This window comes from Gigantopelta aegis, chromosome 4 (genome assembly GCF_016097555.1).
Source record: "Gigantopelta aegis isolate Gae_Host chromosome 4, Gae_host_genome, whole genome shotgun sequence".
NCBI lineage: Eukaryota > Metazoa > Mollusca > Gastropoda > Neomphalida > Peltospiridae > Gigantopelta > Gigantopelta aegis.
The window spans coordinates 30242359-30263658 of record NC_054702.1 but is presented as its reverse complement, the minus strand read 5'-3'; the positions used below and the strand labels follow the sequence as shown (position 1 = coordinate 30263658).

The 21300-nt window shown below is 36.5% G+C and overlaps 1 protein-coding gene across 1 annotated transcript; it reads right to left on the bottom strand.

Moving 5' to 3' along the window:
• Positions 1–2839: 2839 nt before the first annotated feature.
• LOC121372007 (39S ribosomal protein L4, mitochondrial-like) lies at positions 2840–14384 on the bottom strand. The gene is made up of 10 exons (XM_041498245.1): positions 14288–14384; positions 12712–12775; positions 11050–11206; positions 9851–9902; positions 9126–9243; positions 7547–7653; positions 6631–6681; positions 5726–5784; positions 4251–4324; positions 2840–3209 (listed from the first exon to the last, which is right to left on the bottom strand). The coding sequence occupies exons 1-10, from the start codon at positions 14357–14359 to the stop codon at positions 3028–3030; spliced, it is 936 nt and encodes a 311-aa protein (XP_041354179.1). The 5' UTR covers positions 14360–14384; the 3' UTR covers positions 2840–3027.
• Positions 14385–21300: the final 6916 nt, after the last annotated feature.

Sequence of the window (21300 nt, the reverse complement as noted above, 5' to 3'; positions counted from 1 at the left end):
GACAAGTACCAGCAGTTTCAATCAGCTGAAGACCGGCTCAAAAGTAGAAGACCTCGCATAACAACTGCAGCACAAGATCACTACATCCGGGTTCTGCACTTGCGTCAACGAACACTGCTGGACGCATACCTGGTTTGAGAAGGGTGTCTACACAAACCATTCGGAACCGACTTCGAGAAGCTGGTTTACGGGCTAGGAGACCGTATGTTGGCACCGTCCTGCGACGCTAACATCGACATTTACGTGTTCACTGGTGCACGAAAGTACAACCCTGTGGAACTTGGAAAACTGGCGGCGAGTTTGGTTCAGCGACGAGTCACGTTTCCTTCTACAGCGACGTGATGGACGACAACGTGTTTACAGACGCCGCAATGAACGTTTTGCCAACAACTGCGTCGCCCAAGTTGACAGATTCGGTGGAGGGAGTGTCATGATGTGGGGAGCCATCTCATACACCGGCAGAAGTGAACTTGTGTTCGTACGAGGCAACCTGACAGCTGTACGCTACCGGGATGAAATTCTTCGCCGTCACATGCTTCCCATTTTGGATCGACAGAGAGAACTCTTTCAGCAGGACAATGCCAGGCCGCATACGGCACGTGTAACAATGGATTTCCAACAAAATGAGAACATTAATGTGCTGCCATGGCCATCAAGATCGCCAGATCTCAACCCCATTGAACATCTATGGGACGAACTGGACCCGGAGCCTCAGACGCTTCCGCAACTATGACATGTACTGCAGGAAGAATGGGCTAGGATTCCACGTGCCCGGATTCAGAGACTTATTCAGTCTATGCCAAGGAGATGTCGCTGAGTGATTATTGCTGCTGCTGCTAGCCACACAAGGTACTGATTTCAGCGTCTCGTGTGACGCTGTCGTCAGTCCATAAAAAGAACATTGTCACATGTTCATGTCAAATTTGACTGATACGATCACAAATAACGAAATTATGCCACTTTGTATTAAAGAGATAATTTCATGAATATTTCGCCTATGCGTTTCTTTTTTGACAGAGTATATATTATTCTCCAGGGAAGCATGACACAAATCCGCCTAGAAACTTGTCTTGTCAGTCTAGTCCCATCCTTTCATACTTTCTAGCACACACCTGCATGGGTAACTCATATAAAATTGCTTGAAGTGCTTGCGTCTCAGGATCGAACTACTTGGAATGATCCATTCAACGGATTGGGATTTTTCTCGTTCCAACCAGTGCATCACAACAATGTAGCAGGTTTCCTCTGATGACTAAGAGTAGTAATTACCAAATGTTTGATTCCAATAGCCGATGATTAATTAATCAATGTGTCTTAGTGGTGTCGTTAAATAAAACACACACTTTTTTTTTCATTCATCACGTAGCCTTTTAAAAATGTATTTCTAATAGTCAGTTCTGTTAGTACACTTATATTTTCAATCTTATTGGGTTGATATAAATAAGAATTAATGTCTCAATATACACGACCTTGATATTATTCACAACATTTCGATTATTGAATTTTTATGTGGTGCGAGTGGAAATAAACTGCATTGTTTGACCATTCAAAGCATTTCTGTTTTATTATTTTTACCAGACGTATTTACATGGCCTTTTCAGGCACCCATACTGCATAGTCGACATCAACATTACTAACATTGGTACCAGGTTTTGTTTTATTATTACAAGATTTGTTTAATATTTGCTTCAGAAAACATTATTTGATTAAAATGGTCCCTCTTAAGAGCTGGGACCTGTGGCAGTTGTCCAGGCACTGTGACTGATGCTACTACTGAATTTATGAAATCTAATTAAATGCTCCCGATATGAAACGTGTCTGCCATTCTTCATGATGTCTTAGATATGTGAATCCTATTAGTACTTGCTTTTAGTACTTTAACACCAAAATCCATAGGTAAGATACCATAATGCAGGCACGGCGGCGCTAATAATTATGAATCCAAAATATTCTTAGTAAATCTTAAGGCAGAGATGATTTTTACTTGTAGAATGCAGGAAATTGCATTTCAGATCTAGTGTTCAAAATTTTACGGGGGAGCACAACCCGAACACCCTAGAAACTTTGCTTTTCGCCTTCAATTTGTCAGCCCCCGCCAAGGTCTACTCAGCCGCCCCCCACTGTCCAATTGCTTCCGCCGTGCCTGTTGTCGTACTGTGTTTTGATACTAGTATATCTTGATGAGCAGTCATGCCAATAAAAGTAAATAAGAATTCCACATTCAACCATCCTGTCCGCATTAACACACTCACACACCACAGGTTGGGACTCGAAACAAGTGTTTACATCAGGCATGCTTCACAGCTCCCTGTTCCAGTTAGAATGTTAAATTTGGACTATCTTCTTAAATTAAATTACAAGTTGCAAATAATTACCCCCTAAGTTTTATTATACCTTGAGTAAAGCTTTAAATATTCCTTTCAAGCCAAAACAAACTAGTACAGTAGGAATGGATTTAGGAAAGGGGTGATCAGACTCCATTTTATGTTGTGTTTAACTGCACCTTACCTTCATTGATGCATACGTCTCTTACTCATGTTTAGTACTGGTCAATATTCCAATTCCAATACTCAGGCACTTCGCAAAATGCTGGACCTACTGTATTTAGTCCAACTTTATGTATGCAGTGTTGAAAGGAAGGTTTGTCTGGCTACATTTAGTATTTGGCTAATAAAATGTGTTTAAATTAGCCATTTTCTAATACTTCTCCAAGAAATACTCTACACATGTCAAAATTGATCAAACAAAATTACTTCCAGTGTGAGCCCTGCTTGGGTTGGAAGTTCCCTTGTTATATCCTCTCAATAAAGTCAAAATCAATACAACGACCATCACCAACTTCATTATTATATTTTATTCAGTTTGTTAATAATGATTACCATACTGATTACTATTTTAAACAGAAAACCTGAGTCTTGCATGAAGGAGCACTTGATAAGTAAAGAAATCACACAACATGGTCTACATCACAATCCTTGTTTTCACTTTCAGGTTAGTAGTATCCATGTGCATTCTTCTGTAAAACAACTAAATCACAGTCTTTGGTCTGTAGTCCGGTATGTCCTCTTCTGGTATTGTTCTGCGTACTTGATACTTTGCACTTCTTTCTGTTTTATGCATTTCGTACAAGAGTTTCTGTTCAATTTTCTCAACTGCTGCTAACGTCAATACCAGTGTCTCATGTTTCAACATGCTGTAAACATTTAACCCTGTAATGAAAATGACACTTTATTTAACATTGTTTACTGAAAGAAGAAAAGAAAGAAATTTTTATTTAACAATACACTCAACACATTCTTTATTCAGGGTTATATGGCATCAGATATATGGATAAAGAAAACATAGATAATGAGTAGTGATATGCGGTTAACTTTGGAATCAATTCGGTTTCGGTTATAGAAGAAAAACCAGAAACCATAACCGTGGAGATAAAAAAAAAAAATTGTCAGTTTTTTTTTTTAATATACCCACAAGTCTGGAACATACAACTTTTGTTTTACCAGAGTACTGGATGGAACAAGAAATAGCCTAAAGGGCTCACCAATAGGGACCGATTCTAGACTGCTCTGACATCAATCTAGTGCTTTGCCATTAGGCTACACCTTAGGGACAGGACCCTGCACCCTGTTGGTGACTTTTTAAAATGGTGCATCAAAATTAAGAAAAAATAGACAAATCAATAGCTTGTAAGTAGAAACTTGACACTGCAATAAATTATACATTAGGAATTGATAAATGGAACATAATTTTACATAGATAGTATTCCTTTTTGATATAAAAGGTACAGAGTTAAAAAATGTATTAAAAAATTATATATATATATTTAATAAATGTTAGAAAAAATATTTTAAGTATTATATATATCCTATGGATAAACAACTATTTTTGTGGAGATATATTTGTCAATCATACTTGTCTTAGGTAAGGAATAATATGCATGGTAACATTAATTAACTTTCAGTAACTAATAATCATAGTTGAAATCCAACATGATTTTACAGCAGACCTGTCAACCTTTAGTCAAGAGAAAGCAGGAGGTGTGTGTTGAAAAAGCAGGAGATTTTTTAAATTCACACAATTTAACCCAAAATCGCAAGATTTAAAAAAAACATTATTACAATAAGTTATATGAATACTTTATAATGTCATATATACTTCTTAACCTTAGATTTACAGATCCTGACCACTGTTTGTACAAGTAGTAGGTGTTTTGTGTGTAATAAAAATACACCGTATCAAGTATTTCTCACCATATACTGGCATTAAGTTGAACTCGGGACACTTGCTCAGTGCTAAAGAAATGTTCCTTGGCATAAAATCGGTGCTGCAAACACAAAGCAAAACAAGAATGTATAGTGTTTAAGATAAATTATGTTACTCTATCATTATCTCAATACAAATACAGAATTGTGCTGGTTTAAACAATTTTTTATTAGCGTAAAGAATAACATTTATCTTACAAGTTCTTTTAAAAGGAGTTAGAGCAATCAGTTTCAGGTTAATTTATATGTCACAGAGCATTCAATTTCAATTCGGTGGCGTCGTGCTTAGGCCATCGGTCTACAGGCTGGTAGGTACTGGGTTCGGATCCCAGTCGAGGTATGGGATTTTTAATCCAGATACTGACTCCAAACACTGAGTGAGTGCTCCGCAAGGCTCAATGGGTAGATGTAAACAACTTGCACTGACCAGTGATCCATAACTGGTTCAACAAAGGCCATGGTTTGTGCTATCCTGCTTGTGGGAGCACAAATAAAAGATACATTGCTGCCTGTCGTAAAAGAGTAGCCTATGTGGCAACAGCTGGTTTCTAAAAAAAAACAGTGTCAGAATAACCATATGTTTGACGTCCAATAGCCGATGATAATAAAAAAAAATCAATGTGCTCTAGTGGCATCGTTAAATAAAACAAACTTTACTTTACTTTATTGCATTGGATGGTATGGCTGTGACAACCAGATCATCAATGGGGAGCAACCAATCACAAGTCTCAAAAGTGATCTCCAATGTATGTTGGAGATGAAAATTATTTACAATGGGTGATCTCTTGTAATACTGGTCAACAGCATTACATTTTTTCAAATGCATTTGTAGATGGTCCACAATAACAAGATGTACATATATATTTTTAAGACCAAAAAACAAAATCATTCACAATCTTGGTAGCATTAATGTATCTATATCAACTCATCAGCACAAACTAAAACGCTAGATATTGTTCATGGCCGTAGCTAGGGGTGGGGGCAAAGAGGGTAGTTGCTCCCCCAAAAACAAATGGGGAAAAAAAATAGAAACTTGAAGAAAATTATCTTCTTAACTGTTTAAGGAGTTTTAGACTATTAACTACTCAGCTGCTCCCCCCCCCCCCCCCCCCAAATAAAAAATCCTAGCTACGGCCCTGTTGTTAATACAGATATGTACGATTTAAGGTGAATGAAGTGATTCTAAATGAAAACAAACTACTGACTGCTGCTGCACAGAATTTCCTATATGTTTCCTACTAATATTAGTATGTACATGAAGCATCAGCTTAACTGGGCTAGCACCTACATACTGCTAAAAATGGCTAATAACTTACGGTTTAAGTTCACAGGATGAATAAAATGTAACATATGATAACAGAAATTTCTTAACAAAAGAAAGAAAAAGCTACCTATGATTTGTTAGAATATTAATATCATTACCATTAGATGAAAATGTAAGAATGGAGGAAACATCAACTTACTCATCAACAAACAGAACTGAATAGCCCCAAAATCGGGTGTCTATCAAATCTGTAATGTACTGAAAAACAAAAGTTAAAGAGTTAGCTGTAGCACCTAACCACATAAAGAAAATATTGTTAATTGCATTTAGAATATGCAGTTGGTCTCAACAGAAGCTGCAAAGTTTAACATACTGTATAGATTTATTCTTATGTCGGACCATTAACTACCAAAATTTTTGTCCAGACTAACATCTGATAATTAAAAGTAATTATAGCATGTTATTCCAAAATGAAGAGAGAATAATATTAATCTGTTTTACTGATATTGTTTTGTTACACATGTATAAAAATAAATGGTACAGTACAACTGAAAATTCTATTGCTATCCACACTGAATACATGTTTAGTTCAAGTACATTTCGTTGTACTAACATTTAATAATTAAATATTAGAGATAAAAATGACATTGAACAAAAAATCCTGAACCTTTCAAGGGTTATTGTCAGGTGGAGTTTTTTTTATCAAAGAACAAAGACCGAAAGAAGTTTACAGGCGGCACTAAAATCTGGAAATCCTGACAAGTCCAGGGGCCCATTTCACAAAACATCGTAAGTTTACGTCTGCGACTAGCAGTTACACCAGCCAGACGTTTACACGTGTTTGGCATCTATTTCACGCAGAAAATTACATCATTACAGAAGATGGAACATTTTAAAGACAAAAGAAATTAAAGTATGTGTATTTAAAACTATATTTTACTATTAGCAGTAATAAGAATTGTGGTTTAGTTGTAAATTTATGTTTATGTGTAAAACTAGGCTTACGATGTTTTGTGAAATTGAGCCCAGGTGTCTTTAAAATTCCTGAATGTGTGTGGAGTTATTTTTAATTCTGTGTTTCCGAATTACATGATAAATACTTACTTGTGAATCATCTGATGGAATATCAAAAGAATCAACAATGTGCAGATTATTCTGAAGAGAGAAGAAACAACATAATAATGAAGTATGAAGCAGTATGAATATTCAAGACATACACATTTACCAGCCCTTGTAAATTTTGACAGAAATCTGCAGTGCTGCAGTAAAAAGCTTTTATATAATTGATCTACGACAGCATTTTTATCACTATGGTGTACTTTGTTATTAAAAATACTAATTTGCCATCACAAGATGATTTGAAAATAGAAAAAAAAATATTTGTTTAACAATACCTCAGCAATTTGCTGTAAATTTCAAACTGTCTATATGGTGTCAAACATGAGACTTTGGGTTTTGAAAAAACCCATCAAAAGGCCAAGAAGGCAACTATTGTACTTCTCTAACTAACTGTTATACAGTAGGTCAAACTAGGGGTGTGGTGTTTCTCTCTCCTCAGATTTAATTAACAGGTGTGCAGGGTCATGGTCATGGCTCTCTAAAACAAAAGTCTGCAACATATGGATACACGGACACTTGGTCTAGACAATGAAAGAAAACCTGTTGCTGTCACATGTTACCCCTACCAATAAGCTACAAGAGATGTTGTATATGCATTCTCCCATAAACAGAATAGCACATACCACAGCCTTTGATGTACCAGGTATTACACATTAATTGGACGAATTTTTTTTACAAAACTTGAAATGTTTTGTTTTTAATTTTCAAATTAGCTTTTTAGAAATTGAAATAAATTAGCATTTTCATCTTTAATTCACATTTGGTGAAAACAGCTTAAATCCTAAGTATATACTTTTCTACATTATTAAAAAGTTATAAAATTATTCATTAAAAAGAGTGTACACTGGTTCTATGAATCATAATGATGCAAGAAATGGCATTTCTCTAAATAACATCATACCTGAGCATATTTAACAGACAGAGCCACTCTCAGTCCCATCACTCGCAATGGAGTTGGAAGCATATAGAAAAAACTCTGTGGACCTCTGGGTCCATGTGCAATACCACCTGCAAAACAAGAACATACAATTTATTTACATCTTTAATTGTACTGTATAGATAGAGTATAAGTTCTGCATTGATCTAAAGACGAATGGAGAAATAATTAATAAAAAAAAACCCATATTAAAACAAAATGTATTTTTTTCCTCAATATGTGAATTTTAAATTTTACTGTTGCAATAAATATCTGCATTTTAAAAATGCCTGTTCAGATACAATCCCAACAATTGCCCCTGGCAATCAGCAGTGCCCGGAAGTGTTTAATTCTCCATGACTCTTATTCAGTTGTGACTACATTTGATCTTTTTTCCACAGCATGTTTTTTGCCGTAGATATATTCTTAATTGCAGGGGTTGCAGATGAGTAAAGTTTGTTTTATTTAACGACGCCGCTAGAGCACATTGATTTTTTATCTTATCATCGGCTATTGGACGTCAAACATATGGTCATTCTGACACTGTTTTTAGAGGAAACCCGCTGTCGCCACATATGCTACTCTTTTTATGACAGGCAGCAAGGGATCTTTTATTTGCGCTTCCCACAGGCAGGATAGCACAAACCATTGCCTTTGTTGAACCAGTTATGGATCACTGGTCGGTGCAAGTGGTTTACACCTACCCATTGAGCCTTGCGGAGCACTCACTCAGGGTTTGGAGTCGGTATCTGGATTAAAAATCCCATGCCTCGACTGGGATCCGAACCCAGTACCTACCAGCCTGTAGACCGATGGCCTGCCACGCCGCCACCGAGGCCGGTAGGGTTGCAGATGAAGTAATTTTGTGATCTACATTGTTTTTACAAATTAAATTTAATGCTCCCAGCCCCTTATTTTTAAAATAATATTTATAGCATGTTGAACAAGCTTCCATTTCGTATTATCTTTAGGTCCCAATAGCCTGCGTACTCTGCCATTTGAGAGCTAGACAGACTTTTGTACGGTTATGATTGCTCTCTGTCGTCAGAGATCACTCTATAGCGAAAACATGGAATGGCTGACTGTCACATGGTAGACAATAAGCAAAATATCTGTTATCGATGAACTTGAAAATTATTCATGTAAAGGTATTTGGCGTCAATCTAAGAATTGTCATTGTATTAGAGCGGGAATCTTTGTCCACCTGCTATAGAGTGATCTCCGACGGCAGAGCGCGATCATACCGTCCAAATGTCTGTCCAGCTCTCGAACGGCAGAGTACTCGTGCTAATGTCCCGTTTGAAATAATTTTCAATTGTTATGAGCTTTAGCGACATAAACATGATACGAAATAGTAGCAAGTTTAATATCCTATTTATTACCCATAATCGATATTTCAGTTTATATCATTGAATTCATTTGATTCATGTTCCTGTAAGGTCGTATGACGTCGGAGTGTAATGTCCCACTTGACGTTCTAGTGGGCAATATCATTTTGCTATGAACAAATATATTTTTAACCATATGGGTAATAATCTGGTATTTTAGTGCTATATGTTATTACCTCCTCGCCATATTGGAGATCGTATACTGCCATGTCGAGCTTTGTTCATGCCTTTCTGAGGCCATGGTTTCCTTCCACCGCCTCTCACTTCAGCTCTTGATTTGGTTTTAGCATAAGACTATAAATAAACAACAGGACTGCAGCTGACCTCAGGTAATATGACTTAACATTTCTCTCATTAATTATAATAGTCAACACAGGCAGAGATAACTATTAAGTTCTAGTTGAAACTGTGCCGAACTCAACAACACGATTTACAGAATGTCACAACTTGGACTGGTGACTGTTTCCGATTAGTTAATAAATGGTGTTATGTGTTTTTGAAAGAATAATAACAACTACTATTTAATTTATAATCAATGAGTGAAATAAAGATCTGATCTGTTTTTCATAATATGGTTCAGTTATCAAATGAACAATAAAGGAACAGTGATGACTTAAGAAATTTTTCTGGTAACAAATCAGTTTTCTACTGTACATAGCAAAATTCTCAAAGCCAAGGAAGAATACAGTAGAATGGGGGGTGGAGGGTGGGGGTGGAGTATAGGTAAAGTTTCATTAATCCAGAACCTATAGATCAAGAAATGGAGATAAATGCAAAAGTTTAATGTTGAACTAAACGCAAAAGTTGACACCATCTTGGCTGTCAGAAAAGGAAAATATATATCTTGCATTTTTACTTTGTAAAGGCGAGACAAAAATTGTGACAAACATAAACAACTTACAATTCTTTTAAAATTTCTCTGCCACAAAATATTGCTGTGCAACATGTCTATCCTGAAAAGAAGAGAATAATAAAAATTAAAAACCCCTATGGAAATCATTGCAACACTAGATATAACCAGTGCTTAGCACGGGAAAGTTTAGATAGGGTGTGGTGGTCTTATAATGGGCTTTCCCCCTAAAATAAGACTGCCATTCCTCATGTGCAACCCTCCCACAATAGAGTCTGTGCCCCTCTAACCCCTCCCCCTAGATATTTTGCCTACCCATTCCTAATATCGTTCTTACAAGCCAGGACCCATATTCACAAAAAAGTGTAAATTTACGTCTACGACTAGCACTTATGTCTGCCGTAGATTTACGTTTATGTGCAAGAAGCACCTTATTCTCAAAGATGGTCGTAAATGTAAACGTAACTTAGTTGGATGTAAATCTACGATTTAACACTCTCACTGGAGTAATTAATAAAAACACATTAGAAACGATGGCTACCGGGTAAATAACAAATGCGCAAAACGCAATTTTGTTTGTCGTCTGCTAACAATAACATTGCGAACAGTGAACCATGGCATTTTGGTATTGGTGGGGATCCGCGTTTTGGTACGAACTTGAGGACATTTCTTAAAAAGGAAAAGATAACTCAGGAGAAATTGGCCACGTCGAAAACATCCGTTCGATCACGAACAAAAATATGTTCAATCCGTGGGCGTTCGCCATAGCAAACTGCTTCATTTATTGGAAATGCTGCTAGTTTCCGTAAATAATAGTAAATAACGGCGATCGTGCTTGATTTATTATATGTACACAACTTACGTGCAGCGTTAGTTGCAACCTGAGGCACTCTTATATTTACGTCCAACTTTACACGTAACTTACGTTTTCGTTGTTTCGTGAATAGCTCTTCAGTCGTAGATTTACGTTTACGTGTAAAACTAGGCTTACGATATTTTGTGAATATGGGTCCTGCTCTGCCCTGAACAAACAATTCAGACACCTAAAAATTGAGACAGATACATGTGTAGTTATAACTGAACCTCAGTCTGAAGTTTTGTTTTTTTTCCAAATTAATAAAAGAAATGGACATGTGCAAATGATCCAACAATTCCTTCTAAAAGATATTTATATAAAACGAATTCATGACAATAATTTGCTTAATTAGCACATCCTTTATGTATAAATTATATACAGCATGAACACTAACCTGGGGTAAGTTCCAAATATTTCTGGATGTAGGTCAACAATTCCCAGTTTTCCATCTTCAATTGTATCAAGAGATTCAAGCCATGCCTGTTTGGGGGGTGTATGCAAGGGAGGATATTCAAGTCTTCGTGATGTCATAATGGGAAGTGATTGTTGTGCTATAAAAATAAATGTAATTATGTATATTTCATGTCAGGAAAAATAATCTCAATAATTCCAGTTTGACTTGAGTCTTGGAAACAACAAAAATTTTCTATTTTAATGTGCAATTTGTAAAACCATTGGTAAAGATATAAATATAAAAGCCCCCATAGTAAAACTGATGTCTGCTAATGGAATTTGAAATTACATTTTCTTGATTAGCTTTGTCCTAATAAAGTCTATAGTTGATTATTCTTTTGTTGATCTATATCTTTGAGATGAATAGCCATTTAAATATATACTGATGGAAAGAAATAAGGGAACACATCAAATTGTAGACCATATTTAATTCACTAGCGTAGTAATGTCTGTATTTCATACCAAGTTGTAATGTAGGACTGAATGTCTGTAGTGTTGAATGAGCTGACTGTATGTTCCCAGTCAACTTCTGATAATATCAATTGATTTTTGATGCAATCATTATTTCTTGTTGCTATCTGTGTGATCCTTTATTTCTTTCCATCAGTGTATATGTAGATGGAAAACCCCCACCCCAAAACAACAGTACCAGTTAGGAACACGATACACCTATCAAGAGTTTGTTGGAGAAACACACAATCTGTCGAATGTGTTAAGATGAATTGATAAGATATGGTCTAGACAAGGATTTCTTTTAATGTGCAATAATGTATGAAAAGTAAGTTGTGGTGACCGATTTATATTTGTATGCAAGGTTTGATGATCCTATATGAATTGATAAGGAAGATATGGCCCGGACAAGGATTTCCTTTCATGTACAGTAAAGTATGAAAAGTAGGTCGCAGAACACTGCCAATCCAAGTTGTACTTGCATACAATTATTAAATTTCAGACTCTGGTTCATATTATGTTAGGGCTGGCTCATCTTTTCATTTCTCTTTGTTACCTGTCAACATCTTTTACTAGAATGATATCATAATGTTCTAACACATTCCAATTTGTTTTACAATTTAAAAATATTTTGACAGTTCTGCCAATTACCTCCAATGCTGTCTGTCCATCAGAAGAATTGTGATTATCTTACTGTTTCTTTTTTTGTCTGTTCCCACTCTCGAACCCCAGTGAAGCTGCCTACTTTTAATAAGCATGATAAACACCCTGGATGCAAAACAAGCTATAAATTTACAAGCCTTAAGTAATGTTTAAGCTGGATGTCAAATATTAATTGCTCTTTTGGGAAATTTTATCACAAAATCTGTAGCCAAATTAAAGTTTAGTACAACATTTAGCTAAACAGAATTATTATTTTTTATTTGCTATACACATGTATACAAACAAGTTTTTGAATTAGCTTTTTTGGCATATTGGTAATGACACATATTTGTCAAATTCAAAATTAAAATTGGCGAGTTGGTGAACAACAACTTAAACACTACTTAAAGCTGATGGTCCAATCAATGGAAAAAAGCTAGATATTTGTGTTCATATTCCCAAGTGGAAGTGTATTTTAATTGTAATGATAATGTGCCAATATAAACCTCACCTGCATGAAAACTGGGAATCTCGGAAACATTTTGACCTGAGTACGATGTTCTTGATATATGACACTGAAAAAATACCATGTTAAAAAAATTAATACTTTTCACATTCTACAGTGGTATACTACCTCACTGGGTAAAAACTTTGAAAATGTTTCTTCAATTGATTATTGACTGCAGTTCCTGTATATTGTTTTTATTGCATTCACTGTAGGAATTTATGGAGGAAACATTTTTTAATTTAAATAAGAATTAAATACCCAAATCATTGAATAACATTCAAATTTGTTGGAGTGTCCTTAAGCCATTAGTTCAGTTTCATGTGATGCACGAAAATAAAACATATATTACTATTATTTTACTTGAAATCTATATTTCGTAAATAGTAAAAAAAATAATCACAAGATTTTTTTCAAACACAGGGAAGTGCTTTAATATTCAAACAAAACAATTTCAACAGCAATTATGCATTGGAATTTTCCCAGCGTTTTTAAAACGGAAACATCATACACCCAGTTTATTAATATGTTAAAGAAATGCAAAGTCAGGCCCTAATCTTTCCGGCGAAATGAATGTTTTCTTTGCTGAAATTCGGCTTAAGTCACCAAGTTATTATTAGTAGACTAGTGAGAAGTCGAAGTCCCTGTAATCCAATTCAAAAACGAAATCACACATCAAACGTCAAGATGCCAATTTGTTTATAGTGTCATAGCTCACTTGTCGCTGTATGTCGGTGTGTGTTTTTACTTGGTGCCACTGTACATCGACACATGTTGCACTGTTTGCTGTCACCAGTCAAGCATTGTTAATCCTCAGTGTGCCAGTATATACTAATTATTACTTTCATTTTAACATAACACATTATCAACTACTTAATATCATGTTTTTAATGAAACATACATTTGTTTTGTTTAAATTTTGTTACCGGAAGTACTATTTTATATAAAAATATTACAATTAGAATCAATTGTATAATTCAGAATTTTTCATAACACAAAATATGGCGACATATTATGAAATGTATTGATATTCACTTCGCATATTTTATTAAACTTCTCCTCTTACTTCTGGGAAGAGAGAAGTCACTTTGAATTCTAGATTAGGCCTGAAAGTGATGTCATTGGAATACTGACATCATTCAAATTCAAAATTAATTAGGTTATTACACTGCTTTGCCACATTAAAATATGAACTGGTCTATTACCTTGACATCTGTCAAATTGTTACAAATTACATGTCAGTATGCTGTCGACCGTAATTCACAATAACCTTTAATTTTGTGAATGGATTGTGAAAATAAAGGATAAATAATCAACTTTTAAGGTCAGTAAAACTTTCTTTATTACTGTTGTCGGGACGAGAAGTAATAATGACGTATACGCTTAGCCGGACGGACAGTGAAGATAGTAGGATATAAGTCTCCTAAAACATGGGTTTGACGTTTCTCACTCAACAACACTGATGTCAAACCGTTTAACCGGTTGCATGTGGCCGTGTTTATAAGTAGACAAAAAACTTTTTGATGACATTATGTGTTAACCGTGATACTATACCTTTGGTGAAAAAAAATGATATAATTACCTTTTGATGAAAACAAGTACATAATCTTTTCATTGCTTCTCTGGAACCGAATATCGTACGTGAGGCCATCATTCTGGCAAAGTGTTAAGGGACGTAACTCTAAAATAAATTCTGTCACGCGCACACTGACAGTGTCCGTTTTTTCTACATCTTCAGCGCGCGCAGACACACACACACTACCCCACCAAACGTTAATACAGGGTTCGAACAAATAAAGAAGTGTTTTATTTAACGACGCACTCAACACATTTTATTTACGGTTATATGGCGTCAGACATATGGTTAAGGACCACACAGATTTTTTTAGAGGAAACCTGCTGTCGCCACATAGGCTACTCTTTTACGACAGGCAGCAAGGGATCTTTTATTTGCGCTTCCCACAGGCAGGATAGCACAAACCATGGCCTTTGTTGAACCAGTTATGGATCACTGGTCGGTGCAAGTGGTTTACACCTACCCATTGAGCCTTGCGGAGTACTCACTCGGGGTTTGGAGTCGGTATCTGGATTAAAAATTCCATGCCTCGACTGGGATCCGAACCCAGTACCTACGAGCCTGTAGACTGATGGCCTGCCACGACGCCACCGAGGCCGGTGTGGGGTTCGAAGAAATTGGCTGAAATGTCTGCCGGACATTCGGTTCAGCAAGCTACAAATTCTGCCGGCCTGAATCAAAACCTGCCTGAACAAACGTGATTATATAATAATAATAATAATAATAATAATAATAATAATAATAATAATAATATATATAATAATAATAATAATATATATATATATATATATATATATATATATATATATATATATATATATATATATACACACACATACATACTGAAACAATGAAAACGCAAAAACAACTTTTCATTGCAAATAACTACAAATTATAATGAATTGATGGATAATGTAATATGACATTAATGACTGGTATTCATGAGATACATTCACATGGAAACATGGCCAGTTATCATCAGTAATCGAGTTGCATTCGTAATCGAAAAGTTCAACACCCCCCCCCCCCCCCCCCCCCATATCAAGGTCAGTATCTGGTGTGTCCACCATTGGCCCGTGAGCATGCGTGAGTCGACGGATGACTATCATCGGATGGATAGGCCTTCCATGACGTCTTATCGTGTTGCTTGCTGTCATCGTCGCAGTTCTGAACCGGTCACGGAGGTGGTGTCGTTGAATCTGCCGATCTTGGCGTGGGGTCGTAACGGGACGTTGACCAGGTCGAGGTCGATCACGGACACTCCCGGTCTGTTGATGACGTTCAACAAGTCGTCCAATAGTTGGTTTTGCGAAGTCCCCCTTGAACCATGCCCAACGATCGCTCCCTTTGTTCTTCTCCGAGTCGTGGCATTCTTAATGTGACGAGGAATATGACACCGTTACGTGACTTTTATGTGTCCACATACTGGCATTTCACGTGCATTGCATGCAGCATGATTGAGCATGTAGTGAACGCATTTTACACCATTTTATGTGTTTCTGCTATTGTATATGTAACGAGAACAAAACCAGGATTAAAACCCAGACAAAAGTACCAATCAATGGCTGACTCTCTCATAAATTGTTATTTTAAGTCCATTAAATATATTTTTCATTAATCACAACAAAATATTGAAAAATATCTGTTTTGCGTTTTCATTGTGTCAGTATATATATATATATATATATATATATATATATATATATATATATATATATATATAAAGAAAAGAAAAAGAAGAAAAAATAAAATAAAATAAAAGTTCAACTTTTATCCAACAATAAAAGTAGCCTACAATTATATAACTAGCTGTTTTGTATAAAAAGGTGACATGAATAAAGTCACATTTAATAGTTATGTAGGAAATGTTTTATTTAACGACGCACTCAACCCATTTTATTTACGGTTATATGGCGTCGGACATATGGTTAAGGACCACACAGATATTGAGAGAGGAAACCCGCTATCGCCACTTCATGGGCTACTCCCTTTCGATTAGCAGCAAGGAATGTTTTGTATGCACCATCCCACAGGCAGGATAACACATATCACGGCTTTTGATATACCAGTCGTGGTGCACTGGCTGGAGCGAGAAATGGGCCAACCGACGGGGATCGACCCCAGACCGACCGCGCATCGAGCGAGCGCTTTACCACTGGGCTACGTCCCGCCTTAATAGTTATGTAGCCACCCTTCTAAGTGAAGGGAAACACATTGTCGTCACAATGTCATGAAGGTTAATCCTAGTTCTATCAAATATTAATTAAAAGGCTAAACCTGCAAGAGATCGTTTACATGCATTTTTTCCATAGAAAGTCGACATAGGCGTCGGAAGCATCTGGGTAGGGTGGTGGTGTTGGATGATCATACGCAAGCCCCTAAAATTACAAAAATAATGCATTGGCCCCCAGAAAATAAAATAAAAGAAACATACGAGGGGTGTCCCAAAAATTTCCGGCCTAACTATAAGAGGTGTCACAATGATTCCAAAATTTTAAGTGAAGTAGAACCACATCTGAAGTGATGAATGGTCGATGTTTACGTAATTCTCGATTTTGTTTAACCCCAAAAAAGCTATTGAAGAAAAACCTCGTTGTTTTGACGGTCAAAACAAACATGATAAAAAAAAAATTGTGTTATTTTACCGAAACAGGTTGCATTTATATACTTTGAAAGTGTCATGATAAAGGTTGTACACCCTAGGAGCTAAATTAAGCAAATACGTTTTGGAAAGCCATTTTATAATTGTTCATCCAAGACATTTCTTATAGTTTAGGCACATCTTCGTCTGCTCCCCCGGGTTTAAGCCAAGATTTCGTTTACTTCAAAAAATTATATTTTAATTTGTACCCCTAAACTATTGTAATTATATCTATATTTTCAGTAATGGGGAAATACAAAAAGAGGCCAGTAAGTTAGACCTTTACCAATCACGAAAGAGGAAAGTTGTTTCCAGTCTTGACACATAGGAGATCCAGTTCTGACAAAAGGCTGTGTAATCGTCGTACCTCAGACTTTACAAATTGCACAAATAAATGTGTTTCATCAGTGCATTTAAGAAAGCATCTTCCATATCAACACCCATTGATGTAAATCCTATATCCAACAAGGGATTTCCAATACCACCACAGCAGAGATCATCACAAAAGAAAGGAGAAAAGCGATTTAAGAAGAGGTCATTCACATCTCAGAGTGTAAATAATGATAATCATACATTTTAAGTGTTAGATGAACCGTCCCTTGATGTATACTGATGATATAACAGAAACAATATCACTCTTCAGAAACAGTGTTCAAAATGGCCTTTTCTCCACCACCCCCAAACATTTCCTATGTATTATTTAAAGATATGCTAAAATGGCACTTTCACGGTAATTCGTCCCGTATGAGGTATTCTGACGCCAACAAGTACTTATTACGGACAGGCAAATTGTTTTTGGAGGTCAGTTTATCAGATTCATGAGAGGGTTTTCTCACCGGGATATATCCTGGACAACCTCAAGGAGTTCAACCTGCACGTGCCAACTACAAGTTGGATGAAGGAACGATACTTCCTTCATAATGACTTGGAATCAAGGACAATATGCTCATGTGTTCAGATGTTACATGCAATTAAATTATACACATAAACTAAGTTTCAACTATTCAAATGCGTTCTTATTTCTAAAAAAAACCCCAACTCACCCAAGTATTGTTCGAAACCTGTGAATGCTGGTATATAATTGGTTATGATTTGATTACATGTACAATTATACTGAAAGGCAGCCAGAATAGTCTATTTATCCTATAACTGCTCGTGTTACATCATTGACACTATGTGATACCACTGGCAGCAGTAATGAGTTAGGTTATCACACTCCATGTGAGAAACATCTCAGAGGCTTTGGATTGGATAAACACGCATTGTGATGCAGTATATTTTAATGTGACGTCACAATTGTAATTCCTATTTTTTCTCTGTTCAGCTTGGAAAATTAATTATTGTTTTTAGTAGAATGGAAACAGAAATGTAATGTAAATCCCCTCATTTATGAAATAAGTTTCTCAATTCATGAATGTTGACCATCTTACTTATATCACTCACGTTAGTTAATTTTCAAACGTCACCTAAGACTAAAGCCCATGTCTTAATTAACGAGGGTGAAATAAATACAATAATCAACCGTCACTCGTTGTGGAACCTTTATGTACACAATACATCATATTGTAATTAAATTGTGTCTAAACACATCTGAAAACACCCAGATGTAGGTTAAGGGTCAGTCAAGGTCACTTTGACCTATTCGAGATACACGGCATATATCCATATACTAGGATTGTTGTTTTAGGTGTCCGGGGGGGGGGGGGGGGGGTAATAACAAAACTACTAATACACTGCATTATAATGTCGATTTATTAAACAATATATAAAAACTAGATCATTCATTCCAATGAATCTGGAAACGCTGTGTCCTTGAAGACGACTTCTAGTTGAAAACACTCGTCCACAGTCAGTGCACTGGTGCCCGCCTAGTCTTCCGCAATGGACAACCACATGTCTGCGGACAGCAGACCTTCCAGAATATTGTTGGCCGCAGTCTTCACAAACTGTTCTAAAAAACTAAATTTGAAACATACGATTAGGTGTCCTAAACCCGGCGGGGCAGACGAAGATATGCCTAACTATAAGAAAATTCTTGGATGGAAAATTATAAAATGACTTTCCAAAACGTATTTGCATAATTTAGCTTTCAGGGTATACAAACTTTCATCATGACACTTTTTAAGTATATAAATATAACTCGTTTCCATAAAATAACACAAAAAACTTTGATCATGTTTGTTTTGACCGTCAAAACAACGAGATTTTTCTTCAACAGCTTTTTTGTGATTGAACAAAATCGAGAATTACGTAAACATATGGATAGAGTAATCATTCTAGAGCCGTATCGCAATACTATTTTAATCAGAAAGGCATCCACCATGTAGCTGTAAGACAAAATGTACTCACCGTCGTGTAGCGAAGCGAGCTTTGTCCGCCATTTTGGTAGTTGTATACGAAGTTCAAGCATGTCATACGGTTTAGGTTGGACCCCTTGCATAGAGCTGATTCCATACGGGGTAGGAAAAGTACTAAATATGATCCACGCTCTGGTCGCCCTTGTGAATTGTCCACTGACGAAAACGTTAATGCTGTCCTTGACACAGTCATGCAGGACAGGCGAATCACCATCACTGCATCAGACAGTTAGCCTGTATTCATAACATTAGTAAAACATGGGTGGAACGAATTCTGCATGAGCATCTACACATGAATAAAGTGTCTGCAAGGTGGGTGCCAGGATTGTTAACAGAAGACCAGAAACGGGCCACGATGCACATATCTCGTCAACCTCTAGAAGAATACAGCACTGACCCAGAAGCTTTTCTTGTGCATATTGTGACTCAGGATGAAACCTAGGTTCATCTTTTGACCCTGAAACAAAAAGTCAAAGCATGCAATGGAAACACCTTGAATTACCCGTTCCCAAAACGTTTAAGACAACCGCTTGCAGTGACAAAGTCATGGCATCCGTGTTTTGGGATTGCGAAGGTGTTATCATGATTGACTACACGGTCTACAGAAAGGTTCCACAATCATTGGTAGATATTATGCAAACGAGTTTCGCCAACTCCTAAAATTAAGAAAAAACGTCGTGGAAAACTGCAAACTAGGTGTCTGGTTGCTTCAGGACAATGCTCCAGCTCAGTCCTCGCTTGTTGCGGTTGGTACTACCAGTGACTGTGGCTTCCGAATTCTTCCACACCCTGCTTATTCTCCTGATCTCGCTCATCAGACATTTACTTGTTTTCTAGGCTCAAATCTGAGCTCAGAGGCAATAAATGTGAGACGGATGAAGAAAAGATAAGTGCTATAGAGGAGTTTTAGGGGTGCGAGACAAAGCCTGGTTTTTAAGGGGGGGGGGGGGGGCGGTCAACAATGCATGGACAATCATGGTATAATTCTTTTGACGTTGTGTAGCCACTTTGACAATGGTGGTTTATTTTGGATTGAGAAATAATATATACTTATTATCATCTCGCAAAAAACAGGTAGATTTGTTTCTCTAGTTCTAAGACTCATTTCTGACGTTATGCGTTAAGTATTACGTAACCACCAGCTCACTGGAATGGAACAAAATGGCTGCGCCCGTTATATCTAATAGCCGTCACATTTAACCGTTTTATTAAAGCCGCACACCCTAGTTCCATCCAGCGAAAATAAATTATAATTTGGTCAATCTACAAACCTGTAACACACTTAGATCACGTTTTTTATCAAATGGAGTGAAAAAGCAGGTTTTATATCGATGCCTACGTCACAACAAATTTCACAGACTTGGGGTGCGTTCTTTTGTATCCCCTCTCCAGATATCGTAGGACTTAGCAAAATTATTGGTTTTAAGGGTTTGTAACGTTTTGTATTGAGATACTTACTTGTCTGAACTTTATTGTTACTGAAAATGTTCACGAACTGTGAAGAAAAATCTCACAAGTGAACAACAACAAATGATGTTGATCGCGCGAACCGTGCACGAGAAAACAAACCGAACCAAAATGATAACGGTCACGTGGTATACCAACGTCTGTGACATTGAAATGGAAATATCCCGTCTAAAAATAGATTAGACCTTGTCTGCTCAACGGTTTTTTCTCAAACGTGCGCCAGTTTTTCAGAAATACGAAAAATGCATTTTGTGGTATTACAAACACCAGGATTACCAGGATTACCAAAAAACACTTCAGGTGAATGGAAATGTATATTCTAAATAATAAACGGTAAGTAAAGTGCAATTTTATTTGTGAAAAAATGGGTTTAATAGCGAAAAACAACGCCGTAATGGTTAACAACTAGCCGTAACTAGGGTGTGTCCCTTTAATTAAATATAGTAATATACTTTTTTTTTCCTTTTTTTTTTTAATGATTTTATTGCCCCCAGATCAGTTGGCAGTGTCAAGGTTGGGGAGCCTTGAATCACTGCCTTACAAAAATACATGTA